Source organism: Curcuma longa, chromosome 21 (genome assembly GCF_044706935.1).
Source record: "Curcuma longa cultivar G26 ecotype Majalengka, Jawa Barat chromosome 21, ITB_CL_G26_1.1, whole genome shotgun sequence".
NCBI classification, from domain to species: domain Eukaryota; kingdom Viridiplantae; phylum Streptophyta; class Magnoliopsida; order Zingiberales; family Zingiberaceae; genus Curcuma; species Curcuma longa.
This window is the reverse complement of record NC_133881.1, coordinates 12,551,881-12,569,035: the sequence shown is the minus strand read 5'-3', so window position 1 is coordinate 12,569,035 and position 17,155 is coordinate 12,551,881. Positions and strand designations below refer to the sequence as shown.

Here is a 17,155-nt window from a genome sequence, read left to right as displayed (position 1 = left end):
TGATGTCGTCTCTAGTGTGGTCTGACTAACTACATAAATATACATGGAAAATCAAGATAGTAAGAACACGATGTCAATCCACGTGTCACCAATATGAATACCGACCGAGAATAAGAAAAGTCTATGTGTGAGATCACTCCGGTTAATCAAATAAGATCGTTGGTTTAAAGTTGATCTACTAGTCACCTTAGTTAGCATTTGATAGGTCTTCACCAAATTCGTTAGATGCCTTTATTTATGCATAAGATTTGCCACTTGATAATTAAAAGTTTTTAAATTTCATCTTTATGAAAATAGTGAAGGATTGTTGGTAATTTCTGTTGGATATTGGGGCCTTAATGGACCAATACAGTTTTGTGAAAAAATCAGAATGTCATCAATTAATGAAAGTCGTAATTGACTTCAAAATTGAAATCTACGTTTTGCGTAGATAGATTTAGACTATTAATTTGCTCAAAATCGATTAAAGGTGAATGAGAAATTAATTGTTTAAGATTGACCCAAATAACATTAATTGTTAATTAATATTATATATAAGGAAATACATGGGAGAATAGTTCCACATCGGAAATTTTTGATGTGTTTTCTTTCTTATTAATGATGCTATGTTAATGGAGTTAACACAAAAAGACCAGGTGCTCTCTTCTCAGGGGCGAACAGGTGCTCGCACCTGTGAGTTCGCCACCCGCCACGTGTGCACGTACGCATGTGCGCAATGGGCGCTTTGTAGGCGCACTTTGCACTTCGCGTCGTCGCGAAGAGCTTAAATTTATGCTCCAGGTGACATTGTGGTGCCTACGTGGCACTCGGGTGACGTGTCAGACTCGTATCTAACGTGGCAATGTCTGTGTGGCATCCACGTGGGCAAGAAAGGATGACTAGACTGTTGATTGGAACGGATGGCAACCGTTGATCAAAGAGGTGTGATGGATCGCGTGTGATGCGATCTGGAGCGATGGATCGCGAAGAGTCACGATCTGACCGCTGGGATGCGACCTGATCTGAAGCGTCAGATCGAATGGATCAAGAGATTCAGATCCGACGGCTGGTGACAAGAGGCGAGGGGCACAACTCTTCAGATATGATGGATGAGATCAAGAGGGCTATATGAAGGGTTACAACCCTCCAGATCGAACGGCCCAGATTGATCCCGTCCAAGGGTCACATCCACTCATTCAACCTCTTCACTTAGTATAAATAGAACCCTCCAAATGATGGAAAACTCATCGATCAATTCATCGATTCTTCTCTTCCTTGTGCATTCATCCCATCTAGTGCATTCGGAGTCCAAAAAGCCTATGAGAGAGTTTGTCGGTCTCGGAATTTGGAGTGCTACTATTCTGAGACGTTCGTCGTTGTATCTTGGGAACAAGTTGCTGCTATCCGTTAGCACCGTAACGGAGCAATATCGTTTACGGAGATAGTGTTGAACACTAACCTCGACGATCCGTATCAATTTGCGTACTCCCAGAGCTATCGGAGACAACAATTTCCATATAAATGGAAGGGAAATCGAGTGCGATCCAAGTAATCTGAATGTTTTCCCGAGTTTGAATGAGAAGTTGAGCGTCACAAGGTCTGAGCGATCTGAATGCTTTCCCGAGTGTCTGAGTGTCCACGTGACAGTCTGAACTGAGTCATCTAGTCATCTAACGCCACCATTTGTATATAGCCTACTGGATTTGTCTAGCTCGTTCAATATGTTCGATCAATATTCTAAGTTCTTTTTCTTCCTATCTTGCATTCTCTGCACGAGGCTTGGTAGTGTCATAGCGTTAAGGACAAATTCCATAATGATGCAATTGAATGGACCCCTTAGCTTCAGGTGTCCCTTTGTATACAACAAAACCTAACTCACCTCCACCATGCACCATGCATGACCAACTCATCTTCGCTTTGACAAATCAAAATCCAATCTAATCAACAGGTTCCATCACTCGGTTCAAAATCTGAACACGCAGAGAGCCAGGGTGACATACAGTGCTAGAAGATTAATGGCAGACTAACGTATTCATCTGCCAAAGGACAAAAACATGTGCTTCTTGCAGTAGCCTTTCTTCCACCGCAAGCTGTAGCTACAGCTTCTCTCTTTCGGTGCCAAGCTACTTCTACCGCATCTCATCGCAAAACACTTCTAAGATCCATCATCAGGGAGCTTAGATACTTCTAAAAGAAAGAGAGAGAGATTGAGAGAGAAGGGGAAAGAAAAAGAAAAAAAAAAGAGCAGCACCTCATTTTCTTCACGCAACGCGAAGCCAGTTTGCAGAATCTCTCTATTCGGTGTGGTCCTTTTCATTGCCAGAAACTCTTGCCTGAAGCCATTGGATTTTCTTGCCAAGTTGATTGCATGTTTTTGCCCTCAGTATTGGAATGGCCAGATGCATGTTTTCGGAACGACGATGATGAACACAGTTGGGCTCCTCAGTCTCGAGGGAAGAACGGAGAGTTTCTGAAAGAGATGTGCAGTTAATTGACGAAGCTTTGCTCCTCACTTCGCCTTCGATTGATCGAACATGGAGTACATCGTCCTATTAGTAGTGTTCCTCGCATCTCTGTCTCTGGTTGAAGCATCAGCAGAAGCTCTGACGAAACCGCTCTTCATCAACTGCGGCTGCAATTCCAGCATCACAGTGGAAGGTAGGCAATGGATCGGAGACTCGAGTCCCGGCCGAAGCTTCACATTATCCTCTGTCGGAGTCACGGCTGCTGCCTCCACGATCACTGAAGACCCGATCTATGGATCGCTCTATCAAACTGCGCGGATCTTTAACACCTCGACGAGCTTCGACTTCACAGTGCTCCCTGGGAACTACTTCATCAGGCTCCACTTCCGCCCCTTCGATTTTGGCAGCTTCGACGCCGACGGTTCCTCCTTCGATCTGCTCGCCAACAATCTCAAGCTGCTCTCCAAGTTCAACGCCCCCGGCGAGATCGATTGGAAGAACGCGAGGAGCAACTCGAACGCCAGCTCTCTGTTCAAGGAGTACTCCCTCAGCGTGAACCTCACCGAGCTCAGGATCGAGTTCGTCCCCGAACTCGGTTCCTTCGCCTTCGTCAACGCCATCGAGGTGATTCCGGCCGTCGACGAGCTGTCGTTCCCTTCGAGCTCCGGAATTGAGACCATGTACAGGTTGAACGTGGGCGGCCGAGAAATCAAGCCAAGCGAAGACGGAGCCCTGTGGAGGAAGTGGAACTCAGACGAGCAGTTCATGTTCTCTGTCAACGCTGCGTACAACATCAGTAACACTTCTACTGTGACCTACTCGTCGGTCAACCGCACCGCCGCCTTCGCGCCGTTACTGGTGTACGAGACGGCGAGGACGATGACCGACAACCAGGTGGTGGAGAGGAGATTCAACGTGTCGTGGAGGTTCGACGTGGATCCCAACTTCGATTACCTTATCCGGTTGCATTTCTCCGAGCTCGTCTACGACAAGCCGAACCAGAGGATTTTTAGGATTTATATAAATAACAAGACTGCGGCGGAGAGCTTTGATGTGTTCGTTCGAGCCGGTGGGAAGAACAAGGCGTACCACGAGGACTACGTGGAGGCGATCTCGCCGAAGGTGGACTCGCTTTGGGTGCAGTTGGGGCCAAATTCGCTGGCGAGCGGATCCGGCTCGGACGCCCTGCTCAACGGCGTCGAGATCTTTAAGCTGAGCAGGAACGGAATTCTCGCTCATGCTCACACGCGAATCAGCGCAGCGCAAGGTAACAAAATCGCTCAGAAGCCGAAGAATAAGACTTTAGGGGCGGTCGCCGCCGCCGCCGCCGCCGCCGCCGCTGTCGGATCAGTGGGCGTCGTTTTGTTGCTTTATGTTGGTTTATTACATCGCCTGAAGAAAACGCCGCCAGCGAAGAAGAGTCCGGGAAGCACAAAGAATGCGGTGGCGATCAAGAGTTCGCTCAGCTCGAACAAGAACAGGGTCGGGAGAAGATTCAGCGTGGCAGAGATTAAAATTGCGACCAGGAACTTCGACGAGGCGTTGGTGATTGGAGCAGGCGGGTTCGGTAAAGTTTACAGAGGCGAAATCAACGAGGGGGTGACGGTGGCGATCAAGCGAGCCAATAAGCAATCGGAGCAGGGAGTGAGAGAGTTCGAGACGGAGATCGAGATGCTGTCGAAACTCCGTCACCGGCACCTGGCGTCCATGATTGGGTTCTGCGACGAGCAAGGGGAGATGGTGCTGGTGTACGAGTACATGGCGAATGGGACGCTGCGGAGCCACCTCCTGGGCAGCGACCGGCCGGCGCTCACGTGGCGGCAGCGCGTGGAGGCGTGCATAGGCGCCGCCCGGGGACTGCATTACCTCCACACAGGGTCGGAGAGGGCGATCATCCACCGTGACGTGAAGAGCACCAACATATTGCTGGACGCGAACTTCGTGGCGAAGGTGGCGGACTTCGGGCTGTCGAAGGACGGGCCGGCGGTGGACCGGACGCACGTTAGCACGGCGGTGAAGGGAAGTTTCGGGTACCTGGATCCGGAGTACTTCCGGCGGCAACAATTAACGGAGAAGTCGGACGTTTACTCGTTCGGGGTGGTGCTGCTGGAGGTGGTGTGCGCGAGGCCGGTGATCGACCCGAGCCTGCCGCGGGAGCAGATCAGCCTGGCGGAGTGGGCGCTGCAACAGCAGTCAGCGGAGCGGATTGTGGACCCGCGGCTGAAGGAGGAAGAGGGGTACTTGCCGGAGTCGGTGGCGAAGTTTGTGGAGATCGCCGAGAAGTGCCTCGCCGACGAGGGGAAGAGGCGGCCGACGATGGGAGAGGTGCTGTGGCACCTGGAGAACGTGTCACAATTGCACGAGGTGCACATGAAGAATAGTATGCGTTAAGGATCACGCAAAGGGCCAGTGAGTTTGCGAATACAGTTTTGGGATTATTATTTGCTTCATATTAATCTTTTATTTATAAGTTATTTGTTGTATTATGTGGTTCATCGTTTATGTAGGTGAGTGCCTTTGTTTTTCCTGTGAAACCACTCGAAAAACAATGTGTAATACATTAAAAGACTGATGTGATGTGGGTAACGAGCAGGAAGCACTTCTTGCCGCTACCAGGAAGCACAAAAGTTGACAGAATGTCAAGAATGCAATCTCAATCTTCGGATGATAATGTCTGCATGTTCACTCAAACATCAAAATATTGATTCCATGGAAATTCATTAACAATTATTCCTTTGAACCAAATATGCTATCATTCTCTAAATGACTGAGAAAGATCCACTCGTTTGCCATAACTATAATTCACTAATTTTCATACAGTACTCTTAATGTTCAGATGATGTAGGGTGCAAGTTAACTCGTGCTCGACTTGCCAAGCATCTTAGACGCTACTCGTATGCCACTAAGAACTGCACCTTCAACGTTAGGACTCGCACAAAAGTCACCGCAAATAGCTAACCTCCTGTTCTTGTCCCATAAACACTTGTCATCCGCACCGACAGTAATAGCTGGAAAGGCACTGCCCCTGAGTTTGAGTTTATTGATCAGTGAGTTGGAGAGCAGAAAAATATGTATACGCGAGACTAAGATGGTTGTATGACGTTTTAGATTCGAGAAGAGTAAATCTATAGAATATAAAAAGCATAAATTCTACTACAAATACATCTGTGGAAATCATATTTGGCAAGTGAAAACCATGCTGATCGAGTTATCAAAAAGACATGTAAGGAACTATCAAACTATACTAACCATCTGTGTGCTTTCAGGAAAACTGGATGAGTACTAATTCCTGTAGACCGGAACTCATGAAACAACTCGTCTGCCACTTTGGCCAAGGCTTCACTTGAAAGTTTCTTGAGGCCAGTTCTCGCTATTACACCCTCAGCAAACTCAGTTGTGGAATGTAATACCCAACACTCACTATATGAGAAATATGTAGTTAAATCCTAAAAGAGACAGAAAAGGAATGATCATGGATATATATATATATATGAAGAATAAGCTTACCAATTAGGGAATGCATGAGAACGGCCTGGCTTACTACTGTCACAATAGGCCCAGCTTAAAACTTCAGAGTTCTTGAATGAAAACCCTTTAACAGGTATCTGAATTTGGAAACCCAGAGAGAGGAAATGACTGTAATCGTAAGATTATGAGAGTGATACTACTAAAGTGAGATATATTGGTGAGAATTGAAGTGACTTCTTTCTACAATAACTGAAATAAAATGCAAGTTAATTGAGGATGCAATAAAGTAACAGACAATGGTATGATAAAATTGCAACTTGATGACTAGTATAGCATCTAATATAGCAGAGAGGATCCTAGAGAGGAGCTAGCATAACTCTTTGCTTCTGCTTTTAGCATATGCACTCTATTAAAAGTTTCCGATACTTGGATTCTTTCTTCACCCAATAGTTGTCAGGATTGAGATCCTACCTAGGAAGACAAAGCGGTCCACAGATTTAGATCATATGATCAGAGCTAATAGAGCAGTAACATCTACAATTTAATTAAAATATTCTATAACTATGTCGTTGCCAAACATGTCGTCTAAGTAATCAAGAGCCAAATTGTTATATTATTGAAAATTTCATAGTATTCATTTGTAATTTTTATAGATGTAAGGACCTTTATGCAAAGGCACAATTTATTAACCTAGCTTTCTTTTTTCCTTCCTCCCACTCCATGCATTACCTAAACTTCATCTCATTGCTTCCCACACATGATATATCTCTCATGCGTGATCTTAATCCTTGTTGTCACTACTTAATCGTTGACTCGCTGCCCTCCATTGTTGTTTTTCTTTGTCATCGTTGATTGTCATTGTTGTCATCGCCTAGTGACCATGGGATTTTACTTGTGGTTGCTACAAGCGTATAAAGCAAAAAGGACAACCTTCTCTTAGTCCTTTTAGCTAATAAAATTCAGATTTTCTCCTCATGCTATTTGGTGTTTTAGTTCTTGAGGGGCAAGTTAGGATGAATGGAATTGATAAGGCTTGGAGAAAATTTTATTTCATCTTAAAGTCCTGGATACCCTTACTAAATATTATCACTTGATGGATGAGTTATGGTTAAGATTAAAGATGCACGTGATTTAAATTTATGAAAGTAGATGTTATGAAAAATAGAGTTAATTTTAATTTTAATCTTATTTCTACTCTTACTGCTTGATTATTCCTTATCATGTTTGCTTGCCCTTTTATTCTTAAATTGATTCTTATCTTGTTTGTTTCTTGTTTGAGATCTACAAGAAATTAGATTACATAATTATGCAAATAATAAAATAAAAAACTAATTATAGCAATAATCTAGCTCCACGTTTTAGGAATTACTTTAATATGGTTATTAAGTAACAAAATAATAGATGCAACAATGATATTTAAAGTTTTGGATTCTGTGCTTTGAAAGAGACGCATTATCATTTGACATTAAATTGTCAAGATAATAAATGTAGCACTTATATTATAGAGCTTCGACCCCGCCCTCTAAAAATTACGTGATTACTCATAGTCTTGAGTTTCGATTTTGCTCTGTAACAGTTTGCGTGATTACTTACAATTTAGAACAATGAACTCCGTGTACAAAGAGGATTCTGGAATCTTTTAGTGTGTTTGTGGGCTTTGGCTAAATTGAGATGATTTTTCCTCACGAGGTGAATTGTAAGTCGTTCACCTTATTTTTATTTGAAACACCATACCGGATGGATTGCAGGTCGTTCATCCTATTTTTATGTGAAACACTTTTCAGGTGGATTGCGATTCATTTACCTTATATATATGTATTTGTATATATGCATTCACATTATGTATTTCGTATTGAGTGGATTGCAGATCATTCACCCCATGGATATACGATACATCTATTTCGAGTGAATTGCAGATCATTCACCCGAACTATGTATGTATGTGAGCATAGATACAATGCATTTCGTTATAAGTGGATTGCAAGTCATTCACTCTTATATGTGATGCATCCTTCTCGAGTAGGTTGCAGATTGCTCACTTTGAGATTTTCATTTATACATGATATGTTCATATTAGGTGGAATGCAAGTCATTCACCTTTACTTATACGACACATTTTTGTTGAGGATATTACATATTGTTCACCCACTCAATATGTTATGTTGAGTGTGGATAAAATAAGACTATAATGTGTGTAATGTTGAAAAATGAGAAATTAAGGAAAACTGATGAATCTAATTAAGAAGACAACAAAAGACGAATATCAAAGAAATATAAATTGTAATTCGCTCTCCCTTTTCTTTGATACCTAGATTAATTGTTGAGATATATACATAACACTAGTGGAATTATTTCAGAGGTATGTATGTAATCAAGTTATTTAGTTTTTTTCAATATTTTGCTCTGACATTGTTACAGTTCACGTGCAACGAGCAAAGTTAGTGTCGCGGCAAGTCTAATTTGTGCAGGGTGTGACACAAATTCCTCAAACTAATCAAATAACATGTTGTCTAAGTAATCACCAAACATCAGCACAGCTGTAACCGTTGACTCTTTAAACTGGTTTATATCATAGGGGTGTCATGCATGCAGTTCAAGTTAGAATCAAATAAAACTATATTTCAAAAGGATTTACCAATCACAAACTACACTGAAGTATCTTGTATATGTTTTTGCTGCATTAAAAATCATTACCAACTAGATTTCAATATTTCCAGATATGGCTAGATTTTAATCTTAGCTATCATCGATATTTGAAAAATATATTTACAACACAAAATATAGATAATATAATTTAACAAGGACTGCAACTAGAGTAACAAGTATAAAAGTTTCAATAGAATGATGACGAGAATTACAAGAAAAAAACATGTAGACCATTTCAGGGAGATGGGGAAGAGCTTGCCTTAAATCCTAGGGATGATCCCACCTCCTATATAGGTGAATTTTGTACTATTCTATAGGAGGAACAAACCCTCACGTAGACATTATGGAAATATTTTAGATTATTTGAAGATGATTATAATTAAGAGGGAGAAACAGGCAACAGAAACCCAATAATCAACATACATAATAAACAATCTAATCTAAACAAAAAAACATGGCAATTTCAAATAACAGATCCTAAATTTCAAACATCAAATTTCAGATTGGCTACCAAATCAGGTTCTAAAAATTTCCACTCAAGTAGTCATTATGGAAATATTTCAAATTATTTTAAAATGTTTCTATTAAGAATTTTTAAAAAAGGCAACATAATTATCTACATAATAAGTAAATTACCCCAAACAACCAACATGCTGATTTTCAAGGAAAAGGAACTATTTTCAAATGAAAAAGATCTCTTACCAAAGACAAAGGTTCAGAAAACGCTAGCATTAGAGCGAAACACGGACGGACAGGAATATCTTGTGAAAGAATGGACAAATCTGGAGATGAGGCTATATCTGAAATAATCATGAGTTGGGAAAAATATATATAATCAGTTTTTACATAATACACTCTCAAATTGTAACAAAGGAAATACATGAAAAGGACAAATTAATACAGCCTAATGCAATGTGATTAACTTGCATTTAGATATGGGTTTTAACATGTTGAGCAAGTGGTGGTAATTAGATAATCAGACAATGTTGTACTGCTAATGGGATCAGAAAACTTTACTTGGATTCCTGAGAATTTTTAAGAAAGCTACAACAAAGGATTCAAATTTCTGATCATAAAATCACTGCAAGTGGGATTAGTTTTACTTTTATAACCAGATGACAAATGCATGGCAAGCTATAGGAAAAGATAACAAAGACAAACAATAGTTAACCAAACTTCTATTACAATAAACACATATATAACAAATATGATTTACAATGGAAGCTAAAAGTTTAACCATACAATGATTCACGTGAAACAATTAAGATGGCCATATATTACAAGCCGAAATATAATTGTACTTGAATGGACCAAGGAATTCCATAAGAACTTACCAAGAGGTGGTGGTTTTCCGGTAACCCCAGTAAATCTTGATGATATTAGATTTTTATCTGAGGCAACCACTCCATCAAATTGTCCTAAATCTTGTCCATCCAGGCCAATCAATGACCACAAATCTCTCTCACACAGCCAACTCACTTTGCCAATAGTGACTCCATATTTGGCTTCTATTCCTGTAATGAAATTCAACAATAATACCAAATGACTTGAAGCCCAAATCAAGAATCCAAAAACACAATCATGAAGCTGCAAGGCTAACCTTGTTCGGAGCAAAGTGCTTTACATATTGAATTCATGCCTGGAACTCCAACATACTTAGTCATTCCTTCCTGAAATAGTAAAGAAACATGTTTTATCATGCATCTAGACTGTGTACTGGAAAATTACAGAAAATGCAATTAGTTAGCTTGACTGTATACAGTTTATTCTCCACTATCATCAATGCAAATAAACTTCAGAACACTTTGTATGTCAGCAAATAGTATGGCCAAGCATATTTGCCCACTACAAGAAGGAAAACCAAACACCATAAATTGCTCTATTGTTTCAGGGTTAAACAATCTCTAGTTTCCAGGAACAATGAACAAGTGCAGTAGTAGCTAACTCTAGCATATTGGATCCTTTGCTAATGGGTATCAAAGGCTAAATATGTTGGTAGTCCGATTGTAAACTTGTGACGCCGAACGGGATAGCGATTAGCCTACAGACAATATTTATTCTGTTGATCGACTGTGAACGACGAAATCAATCTTCTAAAACCTATTAATTCGGAAGAATACCAGGAGATAGAGAAATAAATTGCATCGCCAAAAATATTATTAATCTAAAAAACGTCTCTTTAAAACATAAACTAAACAAACACTTATATAGACCCAAAACCCTAAAATGTAAAAAAAAAAAAAACAATCCTAATAGAAAGGGAAAATATTTTAACAGATTCAAAATCCTAAACAGATACAATCCTAAAATACAAAAGATAGAAATTATCAAAATACCATAAATTGCTCTACTGTTTCAGAGTTAAACAATCTCCAGGTTCCAGGAACAATGAACAAGTGCAGTAGTACCTAACTCTAGCATATTGGATCCTTTGCTAATGGGTATCAAAACCTAAATAAGTTGGTAGTCCGATTGTGAACTTGTGACACCGGACGGGATAGCAATTATCCTGCAAACAATATTAATTCTATTGATCGACTGTAAAAGACGAAATCAATCTTCTAAAACCTGTTGATTCGAAAAAATACCATGAAATAGGGAAATAAAAGGCATTGTCAAAAATATTATTAATCTAAAAAGCTTCTCCTTAAACATTAACTAAACAAATATTTATATAGACTCAAAATCCTAAGATGAAAAAAATTCCTAATAAAAAGGAAAAATATCTTAACAAATCTTAGAAATCCCAAATAGACTCAAAATCATAAAATGAAAAAGATAAAAACTGTCAAAAATACTCTAAATATCAAAAAATTACAAAATTATCAAAAAAATAAAATTTATCAAAAATAATAATAAAAATCTTTGAATCCTCCTATGTCTCACCCCAGGTTGAAAAGAACTCGTCCTCGAGTTTAGAGTAGTATCAAGTGATAGCCTAAGAGGAAGATCTTCTGATATCAACTCGATAAAATCTATTAGCAACTGCTGCACTTTGGGAATCCTTATCGATTCGTCGATGAGCATGACATAATGGACACAACTTTTGTCCATCATTGTGTCCCTCAAGTACTTCTCCATCGGCTCCATTCACTTCCTGAACAAATTCATGTTGAGCTCTTCAACCATACATTGAACAACATTTATTACTCCAAAATGCCTCTCTTGGCCTTTGGTGATGTTGTCTGACAATATGACATTATCTTTGGCTATTTGAGTAGTAAAAACAATCATTTTCTTGTTTACTTCAACAACAATGACCTTTGACGCACCACCCTAAGCTACAAAAAGACTTAAATATCTCTGTCCCGCAACCCACATCCAAAACTATAGCTTGGTTAATAAGAGAGGGATTATTTAACATCGCTCCTTGGTAAGCATCCATTCTTATCTTATCACTGAGCATCTTCTTATTTAACAGTTGCTCTGATACCAACTGACGTCGGGTTAGATAGTGATTATCTTATTCTTATATTGATTTCGTTGATCGACTGCAAGCGCTAGAAATCAATCTTTTAAAACCTGTTGATTCGAAAAAATACAAAGAGATAGAGAAATAAATGGCACTATCGAAAAATATTATTAATCCTCAAAAACATCCTCTAAACATCAACTAAACAATTGCTTAAATAAACCAAAAATTCTAAGATGGAAAAGACAGAAAAAGATCCTAACAAAAAGGAAAAATATCTTAACAGACTCAAAATCCTAAACAGACTCAAAATCCTAAAATATAAAAAATAAAAATTAACAAAAATACTCTAAATACCAAAAAACTCAAAAAATATCAAAAAATAAAAATTATCAAAAATAGTAATAAAATCTTCGGATCCTCCTACATCAATTATTCCGGATTGGAAAAAACTCATCCTCGAGTTTAAAATAGTATCAAGTAATCGCCTAGGAGGAAGATCATCTAGCACCAAATCGATAAACTCTACTAGCATCAGAATGACAATTGCATTTTCAGCTAAAGCAATTGAAAGATGCGTTGCGATTTCCGGTTGTAATTTTTCCGCTAATGGTGACAAGCCCTCAACAGCAACACCAACAGCTGCAGTAATAATTTGAGTATGAACTTGTAGCTCCCTAGTAGAAAAATCTAGTAAACCACCAAGTAGCCCTCTTTTAAAAAATAGGAAGCTAAGTGACTTTTGATACCAACTGATGCCGGAGTGGGATAGCGATTATTCTGCAAGCAATATTAATTCCGTTGATCGACTGCAAACGACGAAATCAATCTTCTAAAACCTATTTATTTAAAAAAATACTAGGAGATAGGGAAATAAACGACACTACCAAAAATATTATTAATCCAAAAAACTTCTCATTAAACATTAACTAAACAAACACTTATATAGACTCAAAATATTTAGATGCAAAAGAAAGAAAAAATTCTAATAAAAAGAAAAAAATATCTTAATAGATTTAAAATTCTAAAAATTCTAAACAGACTCAAAATCCTAAAATACAAAAGCTAGAAATTACCAAAAATACTCTAAATACCAAAAATATCAAAAAATAAAAATTATCAAAAATAGTAATAAAATTCTTCGGATCCTCTTGCATCAACTTGTGAGTGAGAAATAGAGGAACATGCCAATATCTCTTGATTGAACATAAATGTTACAAGTCAATCATGAGTATTTTGAGTTAAAGGTGCTTAGTCAAAAGGAACCTAGGCAAGCTACTAAATGTAAAAATAACTAGAGACCAATTAAGGTGATGGCTAATATGATATTTCAAGGTGTTGTCAATTTCTTCCTCAAAGGTGTCTGTGGGAAAGGTCCTCTGATGTACTGTTGTAAACCAAATAAACAACTAAGTGTTTGGTTAATAAGCTAAAGTCAAATTTTTTAAGCATAAAAAAACTTATAAATTATTTAAAACTTTTACTACCTTTTACTTAAAAACAACATAATCTAAATATCTATTTTTTAAGAACAAAAAATTGAGTGGAACAAATCACCACCTAATACATGATGCCTATATCATTGATTTCACTGACAAGGAAACCCCAAGATCTTCATGATCATAATCATATAAACTCTCGAGTTTAGGGTTGGGGGTTTTAGGATTCGAAACAAATCAAGTTGGATTCGAAATTGACCCAGAAAGAATTTTCGGATTTGGATTGGGTTCGGGTTGACCAAGGTTGACCCGAATTAGGGTTTTAGGTTAAAGTTTAGATAATTAAACTCTTAAATTTAAATATTTAAACCTATGAAATATAATTATCATATAATTTAAACGAGGTTTGTTATTATGTGTTTAAATTAAAATATTATTATTGTGTGTTTTGAATTTTTATTTAATTATTTTGTTAAATCATATCAAGTTGGTCAGGTTATTCGAGTTAGTCTGGTTATCCGGGTTCGAGTTTATAATTTTTGGGTTGATTTCGGATTCGGGTCGGGTTCGAGTTGGGAATTTTTTTATAATACCCTTGCTTCAACCCGACCCAAACCCACCTTACCCACCCAAATTGATACTCCTAAATTTATGTTTGAGCTTCAGTTCATCGAGTATGTTAATTCGATTTGATCTGTTGAATTTGTCATGCATCAAGACCCATTCAAGCTTGATTTGTTCATTTAGGATGAACATGAATTTTTAAAAGTTTGTTCCTCTTGGATGAAACTATGTTTTCTGATATCAAATGTCTTAATATTCTCTTTTGAAAAGCATTAGCATAGCCCGCTTATACAACCATATAAAGTTATACGATAAGGAACTACACTATATTGATGTGTCAATTGATTTACTTCCATCCTTTCCTTATCCCTTGTAGGCATTATCTTGGTCATTTCAGCATTCTCAAGTTGTTTAAGTCGCTTGAGTCTTATATCTACTCCTAATGCTCAAGCATTCTGAGTATGTACGTCTTGCATTTTCATGATTTGCATGATGAGATCAAATGCATATTTGCTATTATCAATCAATCACGTAAATCTTCTGCAAAAATATATCACATCATGTAAATGAAGCAACATGAGAGCTGAGAGATATTGACTTCAATCACCGAAGGGCATGAATTCTTATGTTGAGGATTTCCTGCCTTTTAACAACCTTGTGACCCATTGATAAAGTCGGATATCACCATTATTCCCATTCATGCATTTTTATCATCTCTCTTTGGATGTGTTCTTTCATTTAAGAGATAGATTCATCTTATACCATCCCTTAGGTGAAAAAGGAGACTGATTAGGATCTATGATTAATATTTTCGCAGTATACAACTTGATATGGACCTTAATAGGTGGGACTAAGGTTATGCTTATATTTGTTGACTAAGTATATATTTAATCCTACTTGTCTACATTTATTTGGATTAAAGGTTCTTTATCAAAGGGCATCTAGGTTGTCTATTAAGCATATAAATAAGACATACATATATAACGAGTAGCAGCAAAAATAGATTATCATAATCATGAAGTCATGTTAGTCCCAACTATTTAAGATCAACTACATTGATCTTATCCCTCTACTGAACCCTTTGCAAGACTGCACCACAACAAATATTTAGATAAAGAAGCCAAAATAGTTAATGATTATTATATTTCAAAGTTGTGGCAGATCTCTTCATTCACATATCCACAGGCAAAATGGCTTGGGTCATTGATCCTTTTGAGATGGTTGAACCTTAACAGTTGATCCTCTGGACAGCATGGATAGTTATTTTGTTCTTCTTCCAAGATTATTGAATTTGGATGGTTTCTTTTTTTTGGATAGTTAAATTAATATTATCCAAAGGTAAAGGTGTACAATCATGATTGAGCAAGCTCAATCAAGTCCCCCCCCCCCCCCACCCCCCCAATACATGACTCTTACACTATTACAGTTATCGCCCAGGAACCAACTCCTTTGGCCACATCCAAATTTAGCTTCAATTCTAGTTGCGCCGTGTGATGTATCAGCGATTGCAGCCCTCGCGGTCTCAAATGTGGATTCATCCACTATTACACACATACACTATACACTCTTTTTTCTCTCTCTCAGGAAGTTGTCTAGAATTATGGAAGCTCGAATTCCACGTTATTTATAAACAACTAGGTGTGGCGGTACATGCAATCAGTGCTGTTGTTTATTCGTCATAAGAGGATATCTTAATCAGAATTTAACTTCTATTTAAATCTAAGGCTACTGTTATTCATGCAACTTTAAAATATTTTTGAAATAGTTAGCATTGCATAAAGAGTTAGATGCGATAAAATGCACTAAAAACTTGGAGGAGAAATTTAACGAACAAGGTTTATGTATTACCAAAATCAAGCAACTAATGAAAGAACAAATAACTAGTTGGACAAACCTTCTCCAGATCAACGAACTTCTCCGCGCTCCGATCAAAGCACCCAAACGGAACCCGCCACTCCGCCACAATACCTCGCGCTTGCCAGGAGTTAACAAGGCCCATCACCTCCTTATCGGTGACCGAGAAATATGGAGCCCCATGGTCGAAGAAAAGATCCCTTCCATCCTCTGTCATCTCTCTACAAATAACGACACCATGAATCACTTCAGTGTTCTGCGCAAAGACTCCCGCCCACAGCAATAACGAACTACTGCAACGTTAAGCCGGGGGAAAAAAGGACCGGACCGCCTCTGAGACATCCTCCCGCCGGCTCCTCGGCCCGCCTCGAAGATGGTGACGGAGACACCCGAGGCGGCCAAGATGGACGCGCAGACCGCCCCGGAGACTGGAAATTTGCATCGCCATCGGTAAAATCAAGAAACGGGAATGAGAAATTAGAACGAAAGTTAGGGTAAATTACTCCCGCTGCCGATGATCGCGACATTGGAGAGGGTTCCGCTGCTCATGGCGGTGTGGTCGTCCCGCGACGAGGGAGGAGAAGGAAGAGGGCCGTTGAGAGCAGTTCCACCAGACGGCGTAGATAGACGTGGGCCTCGTTTCCACGCCAAATTTTATCATTTATATAAATATATCTTAATTTAAAGAATTGTTCGTTTTATTTCAAAATTTGTCTCCTTTTTCAACGGACTGGGTACGCATTATAGAACCTAGTTAGTCTTATTCATTATTTCTGAATGATCTATTTTGAGGTGATCGATCCGATCTCATAAAAATTTTTCATCGATCATTAAGATAAATCGAGAAGTGTACGCAGCGATCAACCCAGACGCTCAGCATCCTTTGATTGTACTCTTCATTTGAAGGAAAATTCCTATAAATACGCCGTAGCTGGGATCAAACCATAAGTGCCTAAGTGACAACCTAGATGTCTTACCGCGGCACTATTACTCCAAAGATAATGGACTAAGTACTTATGATAAATCCCAGTCAGTCTTATGGATTCAATCCCTAGGGATGCCCAGTCCTGAACTGAGTACTTATGATAAACGGTAGGATGGCTGTTGTGTAATATCTATTGAAAATTTTCTTTTCCTAGTCTATGTCAATGACATAGTTGCAACGGGAACAAATTCTTTTATTGAACAAATTCTTTTCCTAGTCTCTATAAATAAATTTATAATTATTGTATATTCATCTATTTATTCAAAAAAATGACAGAAGAAATGCATCAAGTCATTAAATCAAAATTTTATAAAGAAAAATTATGAGAAAATATCAATCAAGA

At 38.6% G+C, this 17,155-nt stretch overlaps 2 protein-coding genes across 3 annotated transcripts; one reads left to right on the top strand and one right to left on the bottom strand.

Annotated features, from left to right (window-relative positions):
• The first annotated feature begins 2,116 nt into the window (after positions 1–2,116).
• Positions 2,117–5,058, top strand: LOC141814593 (putative receptor-like protein kinase At1g30570). Its single transcript, XM_074702531.1, has one exon. It carries the CDS (start codon positions 2,514–2,516, stop codon positions 4,833–4,835), a length of 2,322 nt encoding a protein of 773 aa, XP_074558632.1. The 5' UTR covers positions 2,117–2,513; the 3' UTR covers positions 4,836–5,058.
• Positions 5,059–5,123: 65 nt separating this feature from the next.
• On the bottom strand, positions 5,124–16,439 carry LOC141815239 (uncharacterized). 2 transcript variants are annotated; one of them, XM_074703149.1, is made up of 9 exons: positions 16,331–16,439; positions 16,156–16,255; positions 15,868–16,048; positions 10,159–10,228; positions 9,893–10,072; positions 9,261–9,358; positions 5,952–6,049; positions 5,694–5,864; positions 5,124–5,469 (listed from the first exon to the last, which is right to left on the bottom strand). In XM_074703149.1, the coding sequence occupies exons 1-9, from the start codon at positions 16,374–16,376 to the stop codon at positions 5,298–5,300; spliced, it is 1,116 nt and encodes a 371-aa protein (XP_074559250.1). In that variant the 5' UTR covers positions 16,377–16,439; the 3' UTR covers positions 5,124–5,297. The 2 variants fall into 2 exon arrangements, with proteins under 2 accessions (XP_074559250.1, XP_074559251.1); XM_074703150.1 differs by having other exon boundaries at positions 15,868–16,037.
• Positions 16,440–17,155: the final 716 nt, after the last annotated feature.

What these genes read in the sequence shown, in the direction of transcription:
- LOC141814593 (XM_074702531.1), top strand. Translation starts at nt 2,514, where the DNA reads ATGGAGTACATCGTCCTATTAGTAGTGTTCCTCGCATCTCTGTCTCTG.
- LOC141815239 (XM_074703149.1), bottom strand. Translation starts at nt 16,376, where the DNA reads ATGAGCAGCGGAACCCTCTCCAATGTCGCGATCATCGGCAGCGGGA. An exon ending in AGTTCGTTGATCTGGAGAAG is followed by an intron (nt 10,229 to 15,867) that starts GTTTGTCCAACT and finishes TTACTATTTCAG; the next exon opens with GAAGGAATGACTAAGTATGT. An exon ending in TCTCATGCATTCCCTAATTG is followed by an intron (nt 5,865 to 5,951) that starts GTAAGCTTATTC and finishes TTTCTCATATAG; the next exon opens with TGAGTGTTGGGTATTACATT.